The sequence below is a fragment of the Pan paniscus genome, chromosome 20 (genome assembly GCF_029289425.2).
Source record: "Pan paniscus chromosome 20, NHGRI_mPanPan1-v2.0_pri, whole genome shotgun sequence".
NCBI lineage: Eukaryota > Metazoa > Chordata > Mammalia > Primates > Hominidae > Pan > Pan paniscus.
In genome coordinates, this window is record NC_073269.2 from 62,793,725 (window position 1) to 62,817,146 (window position 23,422).

General features: G+C 40.6%; 1 protein-coding gene across 4 annotated transcripts; it reads left to right on the forward strand.

Moving 5' to 3' along the window:
- The first annotated feature begins 735 nt into the window (after positions 1-735).
- ZNF471 (zinc finger protein 471) lies at positions 736-23,422 on the forward strand. 4 transcript variants are annotated; one of them, XM_063600667.1, is made up of 5 exons: positions 736-4,210; positions 4,754-4,841; positions 9,501-9,627; positions 11,718-11,813; positions 17,536-23,422. In XM_063600667.1, exons 2-5 carry the CDS (start codon positions 4,809-4,811, stop codon positions 19,158-19,160), a joined length of 1,881 nt encoding a protein of 626 aa, XP_063456737.1. In that variant the 5' UTR covers positions 736-4,210; positions 4,754-4,808; the 3' UTR covers positions 19,161-23,422. The 4 variants fall into 4 exon arrangements, with proteins under 4 accessions (XP_063456737.1, XP_008960455.1, XP_063456738.1 ...); XM_008962207.5 differs by having other exon boundaries at positions 736-1,080; XM_063600668.1 differs by having other exon boundaries at positions 1,087-4,160.

A 23,422-nucleotide genomic window follows, 5' to 3' on the forward strand; every position in this document is an offset into this window, starting at 1 on the left:
GCATGGGAAGTGGGGGACAGTCTTGTGGGACTGAGCTGTCTAACCTGTAGGATCTGATGTTTTCCAGGTAGCGTCAGAATTGAATTGGAGTAGCGGTCACCTGGCTGGTGTCTGCTGCAGACAGGTTTTTTTGACATGTTAAGACATTATAAGAGACAATAGAAAAAATGTATACGATACAATCTTCTCTGAGTTATATTTCTCCATAGCCCTTTTTACTGTTCATCAGACTGTTTATCTAACTCATGAATTTGTGGCTTGTCTCTCTCCGCTTCAAAGTAAATTACATAATAAGAGGGCAGGGATTTTTTTTTTCTCTGCTGTATCCCCCTGAATTGCTTTTCCTTATTTGTCTCACCTTCCAATACTAATTCTACAGTTCTCCTAGTCAGGGCTAGTCCCCTAAAACGGGGACCATTTCCATTTTGTTAAGGGGCGGAACGCGGTTCAAGCCTAGCAGATTGGTTCCAAAAACGTCGTGTTATTCACTGCCTCTGATCAGTGACATTCTCATTTGCAGCTGAAAGAGGTATTAATTTGCCAGAGTCACAACACGGTCGGGGTTCCTCGTCGCTGTCTTATTCCAAAATAAGCTTAACACAGAAAGATAATGATACTCCCACGGACTGGCACAGAAGGCCGCGCTCCGAATGACATCGCGATCACAGAGGCACAGACAGCGTCACAAAGCCCCACGCGTACTCACACCGAAGGCTCAGCCGTCGCGCGTTTCCCTCCCAGGCCCCAGGAACTAGTAACTAGGGACGCTTCTGGTCTCTAGGCGAGGAGAGGGGGAGAGCTCAATCTTGGCGCCTGCGCACACTCCTGCTCTTACCCGCCGGAACCCTGGGCCACGCCCGGCTCGCATAATCACGCACTGCGCAGGCACCGCCCGCTCAGCTCTAAGGTCCCTCTCACTCCCTCAGCAGCCCGAGGACGAGCCCCTCAACACTAGGCCACGCCTTGTCTCCGCCCCTCTCCGACCCCTGGAGAGAGGCTGGCGCCTGCGCGATGGGGGTTCCAGCGTCGACTCACGGAGTCCTTCGGATGAGAGCGTCTGGGTGCCAGACGAGGCCGGGGGTTTGTTTTGGGTGGTTTGGGAGTCCGAGCTCGAGGGCTGGGCCAGGAAGGGCAGGCGAGGCGGGCGGCTCCGACGCGGGTCGCGAAGGCCCAGCCGCGTCCTCTGTCCCCAGGACGACTACATTTCCCAGAGGCCAGCGCGGCGCGCGTACTCGAGTCTGCGGGGCGGAGGCCGCGGCTCTGGGCTGCTGGGCGTTCGGGGCGGCTTGGGGCGGCGGGACCACTGGAGTGAGCTGTGGGAGAGATGGGGGTGTGCCTGTGTGTAAAAGATCGGTCAGAGTGTGAGGCTCCGTGAGAGGGTGCGGTGTGTGTGTGTGTGTGTGTGTGACAGACCGAGAGTCCAGTGTGAGACCAGGTATGTTCGTGTGTGACAGAGCGAGACGGGCCAGTGTGAGAGACCAGTGAGTGTGAGAGAGATAGGGATGTGCCTGCATTTGAAAGAGAGCGTGTGAAGCTCAGTGAGAGGTTGCGAGGTGTGTGGGTGTGTAAGTGTGTAACAGACCAGGTGTCCAGAGCGTGAGACCAGGATGTATTCGTGTGAGAGAGTGAGACGGGCTGGATGGAGTGTGAGAGACCAGTGAGTGTGAGATGGGCGTGTGCCTGTGTGTGAAAGGCCGGTCGGTCGGTGTGTGAGGCTCAATGAGAGGGCGGTGTGTGTTCGAGAGAGAGAAGAATCACCATGTATGCGAGACTGGACTGTGCAAGAACAGAGTGTGAGACTGTGGTGTGTTAATGTGTGAAAGGGAGACCAGTGAGTGTGAGAAATGGGTGTTTTGGGTGAAAGACCCGTCAGTGTGTGAGGCCGTGTTATGTGTGTCTGACAGACTGAGAGAGACCAGGGTGTGTTCGTGTGTGTGTGAGAGACAACATAGCGTGAGACCAGTGAGTGTGAGAGAGATGAGCACGTGGCTGTGTGTGAAAGACCAGTCATTATGTGAGGCTCTTTGAGAGGCTGGTGTGTGTGTATGAGAGAGAGAAAGAGACTAAACTGTGAGAGTCCAAAGAGTGAGACTAGGGTATGTTGTTATGAGTTTGTGAGAGAGAGGAAGAGACTAAACTGTGAGAGTCCAAAGAGTGAGACTAGGGTATGTTGTTATGAGTTTGTGAGAGAGAGGAAGAGACTAAACTGTGAGAGTCCAAAGAGTGAGACTAGGGTATGTTGTTATGAGTTTGTGAGAGAGAGGGAGGCGATCAAAGTATAGGACAAAGTTATGTTTCCTGGCTTACGACTTCTAAGATCCTTGGAATCTCCAAAGTATTAAGTGTCTTTTTGCATGCTAATGATTGGTGGGCTGGCAGCCTGTAGGTTGATCACGGTAAGGGCTGGTCACCAGAACAATCTAGGCAGGATTAGAGGGTTGGGATTACCTGCCCCATCCTCAATCTCCAGGGAAAGGAAAGGGAGCCACAGGTTAAACTGATCATCAGTGGTCAGTGATTTAACCAGTCATGCCTACATTATGAAGCTTCCATAAAAACCCAAAAGGACTGGGTTCATCAAACTTCCAGATAGCTGAACACTGGAGGTTCCTGTAGGATGAGCCCCTTCCTATATAACCTTGTCCTATGCATTTCTTCACCTGCATCCTTTGTAATATCCTTTATTATTACAAACGTGTTTCCCTAAGTTCTGTGAGCTGCCCTAGCAAATTAATTGAACGCAAGGAGGGGGTCATAGGAACCCCGATTTATAGCTAGTCAGAAGCACAAGTAAAACAACCTGGGGTTTGCAACTGGCATTGGAAGTGGGGAGCAATTTTGTAGGGCTGAGCCCTCAACCTGTGGGATCTTATGCTGTCTCCAGGTAGATAGTGTCAGAATTGGGTTGCCCTAGAGTTCACCCACCTGGTATTCACTGAAGAACTTATTGCTTGCCTGGTGTGTGTGTGTGTGTGTGTGTGTGTGTGTGTGTGTGTAGACCCCCACACATCTGGTCTTAGAACTGTTTTGTGTTGTGTGAGTAGAGTAGGAGAAACAGTTTGTTTTTCCTCTTTGTCACCTGAGTGTGTTATCAGGGACTGGATTGTGAGAATCCAGAGTGTGAGACCAGAGTTTATCAATGTGTGAGAGAAATAGATGTGCCTGTGTGAAAGATGAACAAGTATGAGGCTCCCTGGAGTCTGAGAAAGATCATGTGTGTGTCTGAGTAAAAGCAAGAGACTAGACTGAGAGTTCAGTGATTGGGAGAGACTGGGGTATGTTGGTGTGAGTGTGTGAGAGACCAATGGGTATGTGAGAGACTAGAGTATGTCTCTGTCTGGACTGGTAGGTTGTGAGAGGGTGTATCACAGTATGAAAAAGATTGGAGTGAGAGCGACCAGTATGTATTTTGTGTGCATGAGATAAAGCAGTTGGAATATGAGAGATCAGAGTGTATTTGTGTATCTGTGTGAGACACTGGAGCATTTGAGTAACTGAGGCCTCTTTGAAAGATACCATTGAATGTGTATGTATGAGAGACCATCATGTTTATATGTGTGAAAGAGGGAGAGAAAGACTAGTGATGTGGTTGTGTGAGAGACCAAAATGGGTGAGAAACTATGTGAACCATGGTGTGTTATCCAAAAAGCTTTACAAATATAACCTCTGTGAGGTTGTGAAGCATGCATGTGTGAGTGAGACAGAGATAAGGGACAGTGAGCTGTGTGTGTGAGAGAAGTAAGATTGGGGGTATGTGTGAAGGTGTTGGTGAATCACCACGTGTGCTTATATTCATGTCCTCAGACAATGGAAATGTGACTGTGTATATGTGCTTGTTTTGGGGTGCTTGTGATTGTGTCCTCCGTGTGACCACGAAACCTGTGTTAGTGTTTGTATGTCACCCTGTATACCCATAATTGTGGCCCTGTATGACTGCTGTGTATGGAGAGACTACTTGGGAGATTGATAGGATTGGATTCTTTATGTGTGGCTGTTTGGAATTGTGTGTTGCCAGGATAGGAAATGTGGAATAGAATTCCTGTCCCCAGTCCAAGGGTTTCAGTAAGAAGCAAAAGCTGGGGTGACTGAAGCTCCTAACTGAAGCAGGAGACACCCTCACTTCTGTGTGACAGGAGGGTAATCAAGGGGCTGGGACAGAGGTGAGAGTGAAAGTGGCAGAATTGAGTGCTAAAGGTTCCATCGTTTCAGGGTGAGGAAAGTGAAACATTGCCAGGGGGTGGGTCAGGGATGCAGTGGTGGGGATTGAGTGAAGAAGGAGGATAACCCTGGCCTCTGGTGGCATTTGGGAGTCAGATTTTCCTTTTTCTTTTGTTTTTTTTTCCCCAAAAACCCCATCCATCTGGCCCAGAAAGGAGCCAGATTTTCAAACAGTAGACTTTCAAAGCATGAAGCAGAGACCCAAGAAGAGAATGACTCCACCTTTACCTGTAAAATAGAGGAAATGACTATTTTATAGGATTATTTGAAAAATAAAGCGAGATAATCTAATCTATGCAGAGTACCTAATGCATCTGAATGGGAAGGTAGCTCTTTGAAAAAGATTAAATTTAGGACCTCAAGCATGAAAAAAAAAAAAAACCGTTATGAGTTATAGCCCTTCAGTGGCCATAGGTTGCTCATACCCAGTTGTGGGATCAACCAAAGCTGGGAAGAAGAAGACAGTTTTAGGCTAGTGATTCTGGGAGTGCAGCATCTCTGGCCTCATCTCTCTCTAACCTTTCCCTTCCTTCAGCCTTGCCCTCCCAAGACACTGTTCTTCAAGAGAAAGACCAGAAGAGAAGGCAAAAATGAATGTTGAAGTAGTAAAAGTCATGCCCCAGGTTAGTGGATATTTTCTTTGTCTTCATGAAAGGCAGTCTTGCTGTTTAGGACTTTGTAATGCTTCTTTTCTTTTGAAAATTCCCTGATTAACAGTCCAGGAGCCTAGTTCCCACTTCTCTCAGGGGCCACTGTCTTTAACTCTAATTACCTAATGAGTGAGTAATAGCTTAGTATAAAAAGTCATGGAGGTCCCTCTGAGATTCCTCTTCCCACCTTGTGTACATTTTAAATTTAGTGTTGACTCTTGTGAAAAGACTTGATTTATGTTGTGTGGAATTATACATGTGGATATGTTAGTACTAGTGAGTTGGGCTCCAGGTTAAATGTGCATGCAGTGCGTTTCCTATATATAGAATGCATCAGGAATTATTCCTCTACCTGAAGTTTTGTCCAAATCTCTAATTATGTCCTTAAGATAAATTCTTTAAAAGTTTTTCTTTACATTTTAAGTATGAATTACCAACCTCATTCGTTCACCTGAAAAATCTTATTCTACTTAATTTTTGCAAATTTTATAAATTTAAATAGGTGAGATGTTCACATGGTACAAAATTTACAAACAAATTTCACCCTTAACTCCCAGTTATTTTAAGAAGTTATTCTCACCATGTATCTCATTCAGAGCTATGTTATGCCTTTGTGTGTATACAAAAATACTTTCTTCCCTTCAAAGTTAATGATTTTTCGTGTCTTGTTGATGAAATTTTTGTCTACCTTTAGGTCCTATTTTTCTTCTAAGATTTGTTTTATCCTTCACATTTAAGTTTCTGGTAAGCTTAGACTTGATTTTTGTGGTTTTCTATCATGGTAGGGCTGAAATTACATCAACTTTTTATGTTAAATTTAATTTACATTAGATTTTTACATTTAATTTACATTAAATTTTTATATTAAATGTATAATTTATGATAAGTGAGGCAGAGATTTATTTTTTCAAGTTGGCACAATGGCATTAATTGAATTATTCATCTCATTCTCACTAATTTGAAATGCCACCTATATCATGCACTAAATTCCTGTGTATATTTGGTTCTGTTGCTGTACTACACTCAGTTTTACTTGAATTTCTGCTTTTAATCTTTTAATTTTTAAATATTATATTGCACATGTATAAGAAACAATGTATAAAAAGGAATCCTTAATTCTCCCACTGTGAAATTCCCCTCCTCACATTTTTTCTAAGTGGAAAATGTGTTTTCATGACATACATGAGTGTCAGATGTCCATAATTAATGCTTAATTAGTTTATATGCTTCATATGGAAAGTTACGTTAAATTAATTTTGAAACACTGCTTTTTTTTCTTGCGCTGTCAGAGTTCATGAGATATTAAAAAATATTTACATGGATTCTGGGCATCTGTGTCTTCCTCAGCATTAAAACCATTTTGTGAGTTACCTAACATAATTTTCCAAAGATACAGACCTTTTAGAGTTTGTGTGCCTCATGTTGTCATTAAAATTCTACCTGAAGTCACAAGCACCATACACAACAGAATTAGTCCCCTCCAATTTGCCCTATAGAAGTAAGTTGGGATCTCCACAATACAACTTACTGTCTTTAGTTTTGATATTTAACCTCATACTCCTGAATAATGTTCCATACACTATTTCTTGATTATTTTAGTTTTAGAAACGATCCAGTAACCTACTACTATAGATGATAAAGATGCAGTCCATTAACCCCACCACCTGAAATGCACACACACATGCTTATTTGATAGACTGTAAACATTATTCACTATTTTTGTTTTAAATCAGTGTTCAGGGTAGCTTGGTGTCTTTCATCAATTTGGAAATTTTTCAACCACAAATATTCTGAAACTTTCCTCTTTTTCTAAGATTACAATTATATACATAATTGACACTGTTTTATATGTCACTTATGCTTTAATTCTCTCTTTAATTCTCGAATCTCCTGTTAAGCCCATAATGGAATTCTTAACTTCTGTTATTGCATACTTAGTTCTAGAATTTCTATTTAATTGTTTTATGTAATTTTCTATTTTCTTCCTGAATTCACTACCTTTCCTTTTAGCTCCTTAAAAATATTATCATAATATTTTGGTATCCTTGTTGGATAATTCCATTATCTGGATCTTTTATGTGTTTCTATTTTCTGATGTTTTGAAAAGTATCTTGTTTTTTGTCTTAAATGCCTCATTTTGGGTTTAGTGCTAGACTTTATATATTTTTAAAAGATAGTTTGAAGCTTTGATGTCCTCCTCTTGAGAAGGTTTACTTAAAAAATAAATTTTATTTTTTAGAATAGTTTTAGATTTGTAGAAAAATTGCAGAGATAGTATAGAGAAATCTTATACCACACCAAGCTTCCCCTATTAATATTTTACATTAGTGTGGTACTTTTGTTAAAATTAATGAACCAATATTGATATGTTATTAGTAACTAAAGTCCGTGCTTAGTTTAGATTTTCTTTCATTGTTTTAACTTTTTAATTTTTTTTTTTTTTTTGAGACAGAGTTTCACTGTCACCCAGGCTGGAGTGCAGTGGCAGGATCATAGCACACTATAACCTGCCTCTCCAGTTCAAGCAATTCTCGTGCCTCGGCCACTCAAGTAGCTGGGATTATAGGCATGCACCACCATGCACAGCCAATTTTTGTATTTTTGGTAGAGGTGGGGTTTTGCCATGTTGTCCTTGCCATGCTATGTAGGCTGGTCTTGAGCTCCTGGCCTCAAGTGATCCACCGGCCTTGGCCTCCCAAAGTGCTGGGATTATAAGTGTAAGCCACTGCACCCGGCCAGGCTTTCTTAGGTTTTATCTGATGTTTTTTTTCTGTGCCAGGATTCTATCTAGGAAATTACATTACATTTAATAGTCATATTTCCTAAGACTCCTCTTAGCTGTGATAGTTTTTCATACTTTGCTTATCGATGACCTTGTCAGCTTTGAGGAATACTCAGTTATTTTGTAGAATGTCTCAAATCTGATGTTTTTTCATGATTAGACTAGGGTACTGTGTTTTGGGGAGGAAGACTGCAGAGGTGAAGTTCCTTTTTCATCACATCAAATCAGGGGTGCACACTGTAAACATGATTTATTACTGTTGATGTTAATAGATGTTAACTTAATTAACTTTGAGGTAGTGTTTGTCAGGTTTCTTTATAATAAGGTTACTCTTCTTTCCCTCACTTTTCCATACTGTACTGTTTGTAAGGAAGTCACTATGCACAACCTACACTCCAGAAGTGGGAAATTATGTTCTACCTCCTTAAGGGCAAACATAAATCATTTGAAAGATCTTCTAAATGAGATATTTGCCTATTTTCCTCATTTATTTATTTAGTCTTAATTTAGTCACTTACTCAGTATTAATCCTCCTGGAAATTTCATAAATTATCTGATACCTTGCAATAAATGGTTTTTTCCTTAAAAAGAAAAAAGAATTACAAGCTCTTCAGATGCCATCCATTGGGATTTACTTCACTGGTTATAGCATTATCAGTTAAAAAAAATCACTACATATACATACATACATATATGTAAAGTTATTCTATAGATATTGGTAAAATTCTGGTAGTATATATACTAGATTATTAACCATAAGTACCAGGATCAAAAGCAGTTTTTTCTGTGGGAACAGCCAAAGCTCCTCTGTCCTTAATAGTCAGCAAAATTATCCTAAATATCGGAAAGAATGTAAGCACCTTTTGCTTGCATTGAGGAATACATCTCATTTTATAAGAATATGTGAAATGATGGTTCTTAGTTCTCAACTCACTAGAAGGTGAAAACTAGAATTCAGTAAAACTGTGAGTACACAGAGAAATGTAAACAATTTTGTAATTCTTTTATATGAAAAATATATTAAGCATTTTCCTAAAGGTATGTATATCTTCTAAAGTCCCGTACATTGAATATCTGTTTAAAATTTGCTTTTAAACACTAATCTTTAGAACAAAGACATGATACAGAGATTACTGTTTAAAGCGAATTAAAATGTGCTCATAACCTTGTCTTTAGTTATATTTTTGATAACTTTGCAAATCAGGCACTAAGATTAAGAAGATACTCATTTTCAACAGAAGTAAATCTGAAGGTGAAAAATGCCCACAATAACTTTTAAAATTTCTTACAAGCTGCTGGTGATTATAACTGGTCATTAATTTTTCTCTAAGAATATTTAAAAGTTATAACTTCAATTTCATTTTGTTCTGCAACTGTGGGTTCTACCAACCGTGGGTGGAAAACACAGTATTCACTGATGCAGACCTAAGAAAATTGCATTCTTAAACATGTTTTTATTATTTAAGAAAAATCAGCCACATTAGTTCAATGCCTTTCTCCAGCCCCTGCCAATAAAACTTGGATCCCATGGAGTATCATTTGAAAAATATCAATTTAGATATTCCTTTTATGCTTCTGAAGATTCAACACAGGTGTGTGTTCTCCCTTGAAGCCGTCTTCACTGCCTTGTAGTTATGCACCCATATTTCCCTATGTTCGGAATCGATTGGCCCCATTGTACCCAATGCAGTTAAACACTTCCATAAGTACTGTTTTGGCTTGGATCTTCCTATTTATGTTTTTTCTCTCCTATGAGTTATTTCTCACCTAAAGTAGAGACACTTTGGATCAACTCAGAGTTATCTTTGGACATGAGCATTGGTTGGTTAAGAATATATTTGTCACTTCAGGACTTAGTGACATTCAAGGATGTGGCAATAGATTTTTCCCAGGAAGAATGGCAATGGATGAACCCTGCTCAGAAGCGTTTATACAGGAGTATGATGTTGGAGAACTATCAGAGCCTGGTATCACTTGGTGAGGATCTTTTCCCTCCTGCATAATCTACCTTTAAGGAACTTTTTTGTCTATATATTATTAAATTTGCTTTTATTATATGTAGGTCAGAATGGAATTTGGGAATGGAATCTGAGAAACAGAGGATATTGAGGGACTGAAGAAAACTTGAGATTTAGAGTTAATGAATTTGGAGAATATCAAATATTCCATGCATACACCCTTAAGGCAATTGGGAACACAAGACACAATGTGAATCTCACCAGTCTCCTCAGTTTCCTTGTTCTCTCTCTCCTACAGAATTACTATCACCGCTAGACAACAACAAGGTTCACAAAGAATATATAGCTAGATTACTATAAATTCAGAATATCACTTTTAAAATCTGTATCTTTGTATTAAGTAACAAACTGAAGACACAAACTGAAAATGGCTTCAGATCACTTACTGTTAGGGAAATTCCTATGGACCTTTCTTCTAAGCACTGGGGCCACCCCATTGGCTAGATTAGCTTTCTGTTCTCTAGAAGCCCTTTTGATTATGCTTGTGGTTCATTGAGCTTCTTGAAACTAAATTTATATCTTAAACCAAATTTGGGAAATTTTTAGCCATTATTTCTTCAAATCTTTTTTTCTGTTCTTTTCTGTTTTGGACTTCAGTTACACCTATGTTAGATTGTTTGATATTGTGCCCTAGGTAACTAAGGATTGTTTCACTTTTAAAAATCTTTGTTCTGTTTTAATTTTTCTCTCGCTCTGTTTTTTTTTTTTTTTTTTTTTTTTTTTTGGAGACAGTCTTGCTCTGTTGCCCAGGCTGGAGGGCAGTGGCGCAATCTTGGCCCACCACCTCCCAGGTTCAAGCAATTCTCCTGCCTTAGCCTTCCAAGTAGCTGGATTACAGGCGCCCACCACCACACCCAGCTAATTTTTTTTTTTTTTTTTTTTTTTTTGAGACGGAGTCTCGCTCTGTCACCCAGGCTGGAGTGCAGTGGCACCATCTCGGCTCACTGCAAGCTCCGCCTGCTGGATTCACGCCATTCTCCTGCCTCAGCCTCCTGAGTAGCTGGGACTACAGGTGCCCGCCACCACACCTGGCTAATTTTTTTGTATTTTTTTAGTAGAGATGGGGTTTCACCATGTTAGCCAGGATGGTCTTGATCTCCTGACCTCGTGATCTGCCCGCCTCAGCCTCCCAAAGTGCTGGGATTACAGGTGTGAGCTACTGCACCCGACCTAATTTTTGTATTTTTAATAGAGACAGGGTTTCACTATGCTGCTCAGGTTGGTCTTGAACTCCTGACCTCAGGTGATCCGCCTACCTCAGCATCCCAAAGTGCTGGGATTACAGGCGTAAGCCACTGTGCCCAGCTCAGATTGGATAATTTCTGTTGATTCATAGTCAAATTCCCTGACTCTATCCTTACCCTCAATGTTTGGTTAGGTGCATCTAGTGAATTTTTAAGTTTCAGATGTTATATTTGTTGAATTATATAATATTTATTTGGTTCTTCTTGTAGTTTCGTTTCTGAGATATCCTGTGTGTACATTTATTTCAAGCATATTTGCCTTTATATTCTTAAGTATTGATATAATAATAGCTGTTTTAAAATCATGTGCTATTTCTTCTTCGTTATTGCAGTGTGAGCGTCTATTGCTTGCTTTTTCTAATGGGCATGATTCACTTTTTCCTTTTCTTATGTCAAGTAATTTTGAATTTTATCATGTATACTGTAAATACAACATTGTAGAGCCTCTGGATTCTGTCATATTCCCCTAAAGAGTATTGATTTTTTTCTAAAGCAGGCAATTATCTCAAAACTTCAAACTGTTTCTAGAGACCTTTTAAAATACCTCATTTACTACTGTGTGATAATATTCAGAAAATGTTGGGCTAAATTTCTGCCCTCAAGCCCCTCATAAAATAGTTCACAGAGTTAACTGTTAGCAGTCTTACTAGGCTATTCCAGAGTTTTATGTAGTCTGTCCTTCAGATGTGCTTTATCTCTTATCTAGTATTCCTACTATATCATTCCACCAGAATTAAGGTACTGGCTTTTAGTTCTGAAATAACCCAAAACATGACCAATTTTCATGTCTTTTTTTTATATGTAGGTCTTTGCATTTCTAAGCCATATGTGATCTCCTTATTGGAGCAAGGGAGAGAGCCTTGGGAGATGACGAGTGAGATGACAAGAAGCCCATTCTCAGGTGAGTGTGGAAGAACCAGAGAGGGGAATCTTTTTGACATAATGGCTCAGCCATTTTTAGAGGTGATACCTTCTCACTTATGCATCTCAGAAACTCTTCATAAGCCTTACAGGCCTGGAGAGAAAACTGAAACTTTATGCTTCACATGGGCCCCTCAAATATCTTCTCTTCCACTTGACTGCCTTCTCTCTAAGAACTAATATTCTGTAGAGATTAGAGAATCTTAAATCTCTTAAGATTTTTGTTTTGCAAAAATCATTATCCAGCTCCTTACCATCCCGTCTTTCTCTTTGCCATACAGACTTATATAAACTTCTGTGTTTCTTAAATCTTTTCTTAACTCTTGAATTAGGTACTGCTTACAAATTATAATGTACCCTGCTGCTCTTTCATTCCTTTCCTGTAGCAGATAGGAAAAATCTGAACCCTGTTAGCCTCTTCCTGATCAGCTCCTTCCTACTTCTGTAACCTCATTCTTTATTACTTTTTAGCTTTTTCATTATACTTTAGTCCAGAGTTTGCTAAATTATGTGAGATACCCAGGGTATGTTTCAAGTGAGTTACAGGTATACCAAGCTACTGAGTCTCTCAAGAGCCTTGGGAGACTAGATGGCTCCAGAGGTAATTCCAAATCTGATTGCCTCTGAGTCACAGGCAGTATCATTCTTTTGCCTGCTCCACCTGTGTTTTACAAATGTCATATTAGGGTCAACTTTTCTGAACTCACCAAGATTTTTACTGACTCAGGCATATGCACTTCCTGTTTCCTCTACCCAGAATGTTCCTCTCCTGGGGTCTGTCTATCCTGAATATCAAATCAGAGCTAAAAAATCATCTCATCAGAGGCCTTCCCTAACCACCTTATGTGATGAACATTTCCCCATCCCAACCCAATAACTGTCCACCAAGCCACTGTTTATTTTCTTTCTAACACTCAGGAAAGCCTACAATTAACTTGCTTATGTTTAATGCTTATATTCTGCCTCTCCCACTGAAATTAAAGTTCCAAAAGAAAAGGGCATATCAATATATGCCCTTACAATTATGGCTTAAAGCATTCTCCTTTCCCTTCTGTAACAGTGTTTGATCTTTTGGAATAATTTGGATCCTAAATTTCCCGTGTCCTCCAAATACAATAGTCCCCCTATTCAAGGTTTTGCCTTCTGCAGTTTGTTACCCACAGTCCACCACTGTCCAAAAATATTAAATGGAAAATTCCAGAAGTAAACAATTTATATGTTTTAAATTGTGCACCATTCTGAGTTATATGATGAAGTCTTGCACCTTTCTGTTCTGTCCTGCCCAGATCATGAATCATCCCTTTGTCTAGCACATCCATGCTGTATGCCCTACCTGCCTTTTAGTCTCTTAGTCTCGTCTAGCTTTTCAGATCTGTTGTGTGTAGTGAATATAGGGTTCAGTATCATTCCAGGTTTCTGACATCCACTGGGTCTTGAAATGTATCCACTGTGGATAAGGAGGGATGACTATACTCACACATCAGAAGGGAAATAGACCCTGCTTGGATGCACTTTATACTTTGGTTTTGTATGAAGATGCCATCTGCCTCAAATAGAGAAACAGAAAAGAACTTTCCTGATAATTGGCCCTGTGAAGAACAAGTGGAAGAAGGGAAAAGGGGAAAAGGAAGAAGCTATAAGTCTGGTGGGATGCTGAGTCAATGTGTAGATAAAAGTATTATTGTATGCATAAGATATCTTAGTGTCTGTTAAAAAAGGCCAGGAAGTGAGGAACAACCATGGCTCTCTGTAGGAAATTGGAGTTGAAGACAATCTTCATGTGACAAAAAAGTAAAATGTGAGAAAACAGTAGATGATGGACTCAGCATTCTGTGTCTTTTTCTAGTATTGTTCTCTTCAGTCTGTCTACGTAGGAAAAATTATAGGTGATTAGTTCATTAACCCCACATTGCCTCAGTTCTTGAAGCAGGGGTGCCCTGGTCTGAATGTCTGTGTGCCCCTGAAATTCATGTTGAAATCATCTTCTCTAGAGTGCTGGTGGTAGGTGGGGACCTTGGGAGGTGATTAGGTCATGAGGGCTCATGAGTGGGATTATTACCTTTATAAAAGGCCCAAAGGAGCTTCCTTGCCCCTTCCATTGTGTGAGGAAACAGGAAGAAGGCACCATCTGTGAGAAAGCCAGCCCATGCCATGGGCCTTGATCTTGGATTTCCCAGTCTGCAGATCTGTGAGAAATAAATTAGCCATGGCCGGCTAATTTTTTATAAGTGTATTAGTCTATTTAGTTATAAGTGTTGTTTGTAAGTGTATTAGTCTGTTCTCAAGCTGCTAATAAAGACATACCTGAGACTGGGTAGTTTATAAAGGAAAGAGGTTTAATTGACTTTTAGTGCCACATGGCTGGGGAGCCCTGACAGTCATGGCAGAAAGCAAAGGAGGAGCAAAGTCACTTCTTACATGGTGGCAGTCAGGAGAGAGCTTGTGCAGGGGGACTCCCATTTACAAAACCATCAGATCTCGTGAGACTTATTCACTGCCAGTGAACAGTATGGGGGAAACTGCTCCCATGATTGAATTATCTCCACCTGGCCCCACCCTTGACATGTGGGTATTACTACAATTCAAGATGAGATTTGTGTGGGGACACAGCCAAACCACATCAATAAGCTACCCACTATGTGGTACAGTCATGGGCCACATAAACAATGTATCTATCCATTATGGACTGCATATAAGACAGTCACACAAGATTATGATGGAGCTGCCCTATACAGGTATAACTTTAAAAAAATCTCTTCTGGCTAGGCATGGTGGCTCATGCCCATAATCCCAGCACTTTGGGAGGCCCAGGCAGGCAGATCACGAGGTCAGGAGATTGAGACCATCCTGGCTAACATGGTGAAACCCCGTCTCTATTAAAAATACAAAAAAATTAGCTGGGCGTGGTGGCATGTGCCTGTAGTCCCAGCTACTCGAGAGGCTGAGGCAGGAGAATGGCATGAACCCGGGAGGCAGAACTTGCAGTGAGCCGAGATTGCGCCACTGCACTCCAGCCTGGGCAACAGAGCGAGACTCTGTCTCAAAAAAAAAAAAAACTCTTCTATTGCTGGTCATGGTAGCTCACACCTATAATCGCAGCACTTTGAGAGGCTGAGGTGGGAGGATTGCTTCAGGAGGAGTTCCAGACCAGCCTGGGCAACAGCAAGACCTCATCCCTACTAAAAATAAAAAATTAGCTGGGCATGGTGGCATGCACTTAGTACTCCCAGCTACTCAGGAAGCTAAGGCAGGAGGATCACTTGAGCCCAGGAGTTTGAGGATGCAGTGAGCCGTGATCATGCCATTGTACTCCAGCCTGATGACAGAGGGGACCCTGTCTCAAAATATATATATAAAATGTCCTCCTAGCATACTTTACTGTACCTTCTTTATGTTTGTATACGTTTAGATACAAAAATACCATTGTGCTTCAGTTGCCTATAGTATTCAGTGGTAACATGTTGTACAGGCTTGTAGACCAGGAGCAGTAGGCCATATAGCCTAAGTGTGCAGCAGGCTACACCATCCATCGAGGTTTGTATAAGTACGCTCTGTAATTGCCCATCCATAATGATGCATTTCTCAGAGCATTTCTCCATCATTAAGTGACACAAGACTATTTTGTTATAGCAACCCAAGTTATTCAAGACACTGGATATTCCTGATACCGTGAAGACCTGGACTACAAAGCATGTTAATACCTCAAAACCTTTCTTGACTGCTCTAGTGGATTTGATCTCTCCCATCTCTGAACTTTTATAACAATTTAATCTTTATCTCACACTTGATTATGTTTTGTATTATCTTCTCAAAACTTTTTTTGTCTTGTCTTCCTAAATTACTTTCTAAACTTTTCAAGAACAATTCCTTCATTACTTTGATATCACAAATGCTTAGTGCATAATGTATAATTGCTTAGGAAATATTGGATTAGTCGATGATTTGCTATGGATGACATAGAAAAGGAAAGCACTTCCTTTGCCTTTTCTTGAAACCACCTTTTCCCTCAGGTTTTCTCTCAGTATCATCTCTTCAATACAAATTTCTTTATATTTTACTGATAACTTTGTATATATGCCCAGATTTCTTCTATCTATGGTAAGTGATGTAGCAATATATTTTTTCTTTTTTTCTTTTTTTTTTTTTTGAGATGGAGTTTCATTCTTGTCACCCAGGCTGGAGTGCAATGGCACAGTCTTGGCTCCCTGCAACCTATGCCTCCTGGGTTCAAGCAATTCTCCTGCTTTAGCCTCCCAGGTAGCTGGGATTACAGGCAGGTGACACCATGCCCCGCTAATTTTGTGTTTTTAGTAGAGACAGGGTTACACCACATTGGCCAGGCTGGTCTCTAACCTCTGACCTCAGGTGACACGCCCGCCTTGGCCTCCCAAAGTGCTGGGATTACAGGCATGAGCCATTGCACCTGGCCGATGTTGCAATAATTTTTAAAGCACATTTATTCCTTCTGTAAACTTATATTCTAGGTCAGGAGTTAAGAAAGTTACTCGTGGTAGTAAATAAGAATGTGATTAATAGTAGTTATATCAACCTACATATCATTATAAAATTCATTTCTTCAAAAGGGGAAATGGTAAAACCCTGTTAAGCAGTGGCTTAAGGTGCTGGGTGCAGTGGCTCACACCTGTAATCCTAGCTACTCAAGAGAAGGTGGGAAGATTGCTTAAGCCCAGGAGTTAGTGAGCCATGATCATGCCGCTGCACTCCAGCCCGGACAACTGAGTGAAACCCTCTTTTTTTTTTTTTAATAAAAAGGTGGTCTAAGAGGTGATAATTTTACCAGGCTGTTGAAAGTAAGATGAAAGGGAAAATCTCTTAATATGCAGATTAAAGTTCAGGGAACTCTGAGAATTGAAGAGTTTGCTGTATTGAAACATGTAGATGATTTCATAGGAACACCATTTTCACATTTAGAAAAGATAACCATAGGATTTCACCTAAATCCTAAGATAATCACAAGCCATAGGGTATATGGTTACTGGAGATCTCTAGAGACTTTTCAGCAGCAGTAGTGATACGATATTGGTATTTAAACAAAGTTAACATAACTGTATATGAAAACCAATTACAAGTGGAAGAGAGTAGATGAAGAGAGCTTAATTTATAGTCTGTTAGGTCAATACAGGCATGAAATATTACCATTGCAGACTACTTCTCTAGGATTTCATCCTACATTGAGGTTTTTGTTTTTGTTTTTGTTTTGAGACAGGGTCTTGCTCTGTTGCCTAAGCTGGAGTGCAGTAGGGCAATCATGGCTCACTGCAGTCTCAACCTCCTGGGCTCAAGTGATCCTCTGACCTCAGCCTCCTGAGTAACTGGGACTATAGGCATGTACCACCATGCTTGACTAATTTTTGTGTTTTTTGCAGAGATGGTGTTTTGCCATGTTGCCCAGGCTGGTCTTGAACTCCTGGGCTCAAGCAATCCACCTCAGCCTCCTAAAGTGCTGGGATTATAGGCCTAAACCACTACACCTAGCCCATTTCGCTTTCTTAGTCACCTCTCCCATGTTCCTTCATGAGCTGTCTTTCTTGGGGTCTCCCTGCATGTTTTCCAGTTGACATGCCTGTACATAACAGGTTTTGTGAGATTTATTAAATATTTTTAAATTACCTTTTTCACAATGTCTCCTTTGTTGTAGCCCATGATAAAGGGAACATTCACTTTTTTTTTATATCTTTCAGATTGGGAATCTATATATGTGACACAGGAATTACCTCTGAAGCAGTTCATGTATAATGATGCATGCATGGAGGGAATTACAAGCTATGGACTTGAGTGTTCCACTTTTGAAGAAAATTGGAAATGGGAAGACCTTTTTGAGAAGCAGATGGGAAGTCATGAGATGTTTAGCAAGAAAGAAATAATCACTCATAAAGAAACCATCACTAAGGAAACAGAATTCAAATATACTAAATTTGGGAAATGTATCCATCTGGAAAACATAGAAGAGGGTATTTATAATCACACATCAGATAAAAAAAGCTTCTCCAAAAATTGTATGGTAATAAAACACAAGAAAGTCTATGTAGGAAAGAAGCTTTTTAAATGTAATGAATGTGACAAAACCTTCACCCATAGCTCATCCCTTACTGTTCATTTTAGAATTCATACTGGTGAAAAACCATATGCATGTGAGGAATGTGGAAAAGCCTTCAAGCAAAGGCAACACCTTGCTCAACATCACAGAACACATACTGGAGAGAAACTCTTTGAATGTAAAGAATGTAGGAAAGCCTTCAAACAAAGTGAACACCTTATTCAGCATCAAAGAATTCATACTGGAGAAAAACCATATAAATGTAAGGAATGCAGAAAAGCCTTCAGACAGCCTGCACACCTTGCTCAGCATCAGAGAATTCATACTGGAGAGAAACCCTATGAATGTAAAGAATGTGGCAAAGCCTTCAGTGATGGCTCGTCTTTTGCTCGACATCAGAGATGTCACACTGGCAAAAGACCCTATGAATGTATTGAGTGTGGGAAGGCTTTTAGGTATAACACATCTTTTATTCGTCACTGGAGGAGTTATCATACTGGAGAGAAGCCTTTTAATTGCATTGATTGTGGGAAAGCCTTCAGTGTTCACATAGGACTTATTCTGCATAGGAGAATTCATACAGGAGAGAAACCTTACAAATGTGATGTGTGTGGAAAAACCTTCAGCTCTGGTTCATCCCGTACTGTACACCAGAGAATTCATACAGGAGAGAAACCTTATGAATGTGATATATGTGGGAAAGATTTTAGCCATCATGCATCACTCACTCAGCATCAAAGAGTACATTCTGGAGAGAAACCGTATGAATGCAAGGAATGTGGGAAAGCCTTTAGGCAGAATGTACACCTTGTTAGTCATTTGAGAATTCATACTGGTGAAAAACCCTATGAATGTAAAGAATGTGGAAAAGCTTTTAGAATCAGTTCACAGCTGGCTACTCATCAGAGAATTCATACTGGAGAGAAGCCTTATGAATGTATTGAATGTGGAAATGCTTTCAAACAGAGATCACACCTTGCCCAACATCAGAAAACTCATACAGGAGAGAAACCTTATGAGTGTAATGAATGCGGGAAAGCCTTCAGCCAAACTTCCAATCTTACTCAACATCAAAGAATTCATACTGGAGAGAAACCCTATAAATGTACTGAATGTGGAAAGGCTTTTAGTGATAGCTCATCCTGTGCTCAGCATCAAAGACTCCACACTGGCCAAAGGCCCTATCAGTGTTTTGAATGTGGGAAGGCATTCAGAAGAAAGTTATCCTTAATTTGTCATGAAAGAAGTCATACTGGAGAAGAACCTTAAGAATGTAGTGCATGCGGCCAAGCCTTTAGTTACCATCAATCCCCTACTGTTAATCAGAGATGTCACACTGGATAAAAAACATATAAGAAATGTAGAAAAACCTTCAGCCAGGAGGCTGGCAAGATGGCCGAATAGGAACAGCTCTGATCTGCAGTTCCCAGTGAGATCAACGCAGAAGGTGGGTGCTTTCTGTATTTCCAGCTGAGGTACCTGGCTCATCTCATTGGGACTGGTTAGACAGTGGGTGCAGCCCACGGAGGGTGAGCTGAAGCAGGGAGGGGCGTAACCTCACCTGGGAAGTGCAAGGAGTCGGGGATCTCCCTCCCCTAGCCAAGGGAAGCCATGAGGGACTGTGCCATGAGGAATGGTGCACTCCGGCGCAGATACTACGCTTTTCCCATGGTCTTCGCAACCCACAGACCAGGAGATTCCCTTGGGTGCCTATGCCACCAAGGCCCTGGGTTTCAAGCACAAAACTGGGTGGCCATTCGGGCAGACACCAAGCTAGCTGTAGGAGTTTTTTTGATAGCCCAGTGGCACCTGGAATGCCAGTGAAACAGAACCGCTTACTCCCTTGTTAAGGGGGCTGAAGCCGGGGAGCCAAGTGGTTCCCATGCCCACTGAGCCCAGCAAGCTAAGATCCACTGGCTTGGAATTCTCGCTGCCAGCACAGCAGTCTGAAGTCAACCTGGGATGATCAAGCTTGGTGGGGGGAAGGGCGCCAACCATTACCAAAGCTTGAATGGGTGGTTTTCCCCTCACAGCATAAACAAAGCCATGGGGAAGTTCCAGCTGAGCAGAGCCCTCCACAGCTCAGCAAAGCCTCTGTAGCCAGACTGCCTCTCTAGATTCCTCCTCTCTGGGCAGCGCATCTTTGAAAAAAGTGCAGATAAAACCCTCATCTCCCTGGGACAAAGCACGTGGGGGAAAGGGGTGGCTGTGGGCACACCTTCAGCAGACTTAAACATTCCTACCTGCCAGCTCTGAAGAGAGCAGCAGTTCTTCCAGCACAGCGCTTGAGCTCTGCTAAGAGACAGACTGCCTCCTCAAGTGGGTCCCTGACCCTCATGCCTCCTGACGGGGAGACATCTCCCAGCAGGGGTCCACAGACACCTCATACAGGAGAGCTCTGGCTGGCATCTGGTGGGTGCCCCTCTGGGACAAAGCTTCCAGAGGGAGGAACAGGCAGCAGTCTTTGCTGTTCTGCAGCCTCCACTGGTGATACCCAGGCAGACAGGGTCTGGAGTGGACCTCCAGCAAACTCCAGCAGACCTGCAGCCGAGGGACCTCACTGTTAGAAGGAAAACTAACAGGAATATAATCAACATCAACAAAGGACATCCACACAGAAACCCCGTCTGAAGGTCACCAGCATCAAAGACCAAAGGTAGATAAATTCACGAAGATGAGGAGAAACCAGTGCAAAAAGCCTGAAAATTCCAAAAACCAGAATGCCTCTTCTCCTCCAAAGGATCACAACTCCTTGCCGGCAAGGGAACAAAACTGGATAGAGAATGAGTTTGACAAATTGACAGAAGGAGGCTTCAGAAGGTGGGAAATAACAAACTCCTCTGAGCTAAAGGAGCATGTTCTAACCCAATGCAAGGAAGCTAAGAACCTTGAAAAAAGGTTAGAGGAATTGCTAACTAGAATAACCAGTTTAGAGAAGAACATAAATGACCTGATGGAGCTGAAAAACACAGCATGAGAACTTCGTGAAGCATACAGAAGAAAAACCTTCAGCCAGATTGAATGCTTTACATGGAAGAATTCATACTGCAGAGAGGTCTTAACAATGTAAAGAATGTGCAAATGTCCTCAGACAAGATGCACACCTTGCTCATCAGTGAGTTCATTTCAGGCAGCCAGCTCTTCTTCACCCACTACATGACCAAGACCTGTGGATATATCTGCTAAATATTTTTGGAATTTATCCACTTCTTTTGGTTCCCCAGTCCAAAACACAGTCATTTCACCTGGAGTATTTCAATCATTACACAGGTGTCCAACCTTTTGTCTTCCCTGGGCCACATTGGAAGAAGAAAAATTGTCTTGTGCCACACATACAATACACTAACATTAACAATAGCTGATGAGCTAAGAAAAAAAAAGTCCGTGCATAGTTTTAGTGATACACCACCTCCGATAAGCAAAAAAGTCCTCACATTGAATGGGTTGCATACCCGTGAATTCTAAAACTTCATCCTCTTTTGTCCCTTTTGAGTTAACATTACAGCCACAGTGACCTTTCAAAAATGCAAATTAAGTTACTCTTAAAACTCTAGTTAAAATACTTGATGTACATAAAGTGCTTAGCAAAATGACCAACTCATACTAAGTGCTTAGTAAATGTTAGATAAGTATTCTTCAGAGTTGATGTAAATTATTTTTAAACACTGTATTCTTGAAAGCAGTATGGCAGTCATAAAAATTTTGGAACCAAAACAGTATCTTTTTTTAAGCTAAAAAAAGTTTTAAATGGTGTCTTTCTGTGTTGCCCAGGGTGGTCTCAAACTCCTGTGCTCAAGTGACCCTCCCACCTCATTCTCAAGTGGCTGCAATTACAGGCAACCAGCCTAACTTAAAACAGTATCTTAAGGTAGATGGTGATTAGCACATGTAGTATGCTTAACATTTAATATTATAATAAAACATCACAGCGGCTGTATCATGATTAAGGCTGTGTTCCCTTGTTGGTGAGGAAATTAATTATGACTTGATACATAGAACATGTTTTAAGAAGTGGCTATATAGCTCTGGATAAAACGAACAAAAGAATTAGAATTCCTGCGGAGAATATATACAAGACTTTATTTAGTCAAGTAAAAAAAAATCACTAATGTTTAACTGAAGAAAGAAATTGAATAATATAGTTCTATTTCAACATGTGGGTTCACAGATTTATTCTAACCTTCCAAGTAAACTTGTTCCACTAGTAAAGTTGTTCTGGAGTATATTTTTTAAAAAAAACCACTTAAAATGTTCCACTTCTTTCATGAGGCTAAGTCAACTCTGATATTAAACCAAGGGGAAAGAAATGAAATTATAGGTGAGTTTACTTAGTTATATACAAAAGAAAATTATTAGCCTCTGCTGATGGACAACAGAGGCTGTGAATAAATGGAGATCCATAACATGATCCTACATGAATGTTTCAATATTGTAATCCTGTAAGTTACTTTTACATTGACAGTTCTGAAATTCATGTTGAGTGTTAATTAGGCAGGAATCAGAAGGGAGGTTTTGTAGAAGGTCGTATCCATGGGTTTTTTATATTTGAAAAGTGTTTTCGATGTATCATTGGGGGAGATTAAATGTCTTTGACAGTTGTCCAACTAGAAATAAAGTCAGCATCCCATTTGACTCCTTACACAGAAGTTCATTCTATACTCATTACAGACGTAAGAGGAAAAACTGTTAAGATGGTAGAGGAGAATGTAGAGTATTTCTGTGCCTTTAGGTTCAGGAAGTCTTTGATAAGCAGGACAAGGTCCAGAAGCCATGAAGAGAGAATGACAGGACTGTGTAGAAGATTTAAATCTTTTTCATGGCGTAAGATACTGTATGCAAAGTTAAAAGGCATATGACAGGCTAAGAGATATCTTAAACATACCTTAGAAAGGATATAGCCCTTGAAAAAGGGCTGTTGGAAAGCAGCAAGGATAAGGTGCACAGTCTTGCAGAGCATGTCAACAAAATTTATTGGATGAAGAAATTAAAATGGTTAAATAGAAGAAGTTCTCAACCTCACTAATGATCAGATAAGTGCAGATTGTAAAAGTCCTCATCCCCACCAACACAAACCAGCAGAAATTTTATGTGAATGTGAAGTTTGGATAATATCCAGTATTGTCGCAGATGTGAGAAACCGTATTTTCATATATTGAGAGGGTAAATTAGAGGAAAGCCATTTTAGAGGGCAATGTGGTGTTACCTGTCAGCATTTTGAATATAATTACCCTTTGCCACAATTCTACACCTAGTCAGTTATGTTCTCAAAAAGCACAAGTGCAGAAATATAGATGCATAAGCAAATGTGTTGCAGAATTGTGAAAAATTTGGAAAAAATGTTTAGTGCTAGTAAAGTTATGGGTTACTTAAGTTACAGAAAATCAGTTTAGTAGATCACTGTGTAGTTACGGAAAATGAGATGGATCTCTACTCAAAGATGTCTTGCAGTTTATGAACGGAGATGTAATTTCATGACTAACATGATGACATCGTTATTAACTACATAAACTTTATAAAGCTTAAAAAATGCA

Coding starts and splice junctions, on each gene's coding strand:
- ZNF471 (XM_063600667.1), top strand. CDS start 4,809: ATGAATGTTGAAGTAGTAAAAGTCATGCCCCAG. Junction 4,842..9,500: donor TAGTAAAAGTCATGCCCCAG/GTTAGTGGATAT, acceptor TTGTCACTTCAG/GACTTAGTGACATTCAAGGA. Junction 9,628..11,717: donor TCAGAGCCTGGTATCACTTG/GTGAGGATCTTT, acceptor TTTTATATGTAG/GTCTTTGCATTTCTAAGCCA.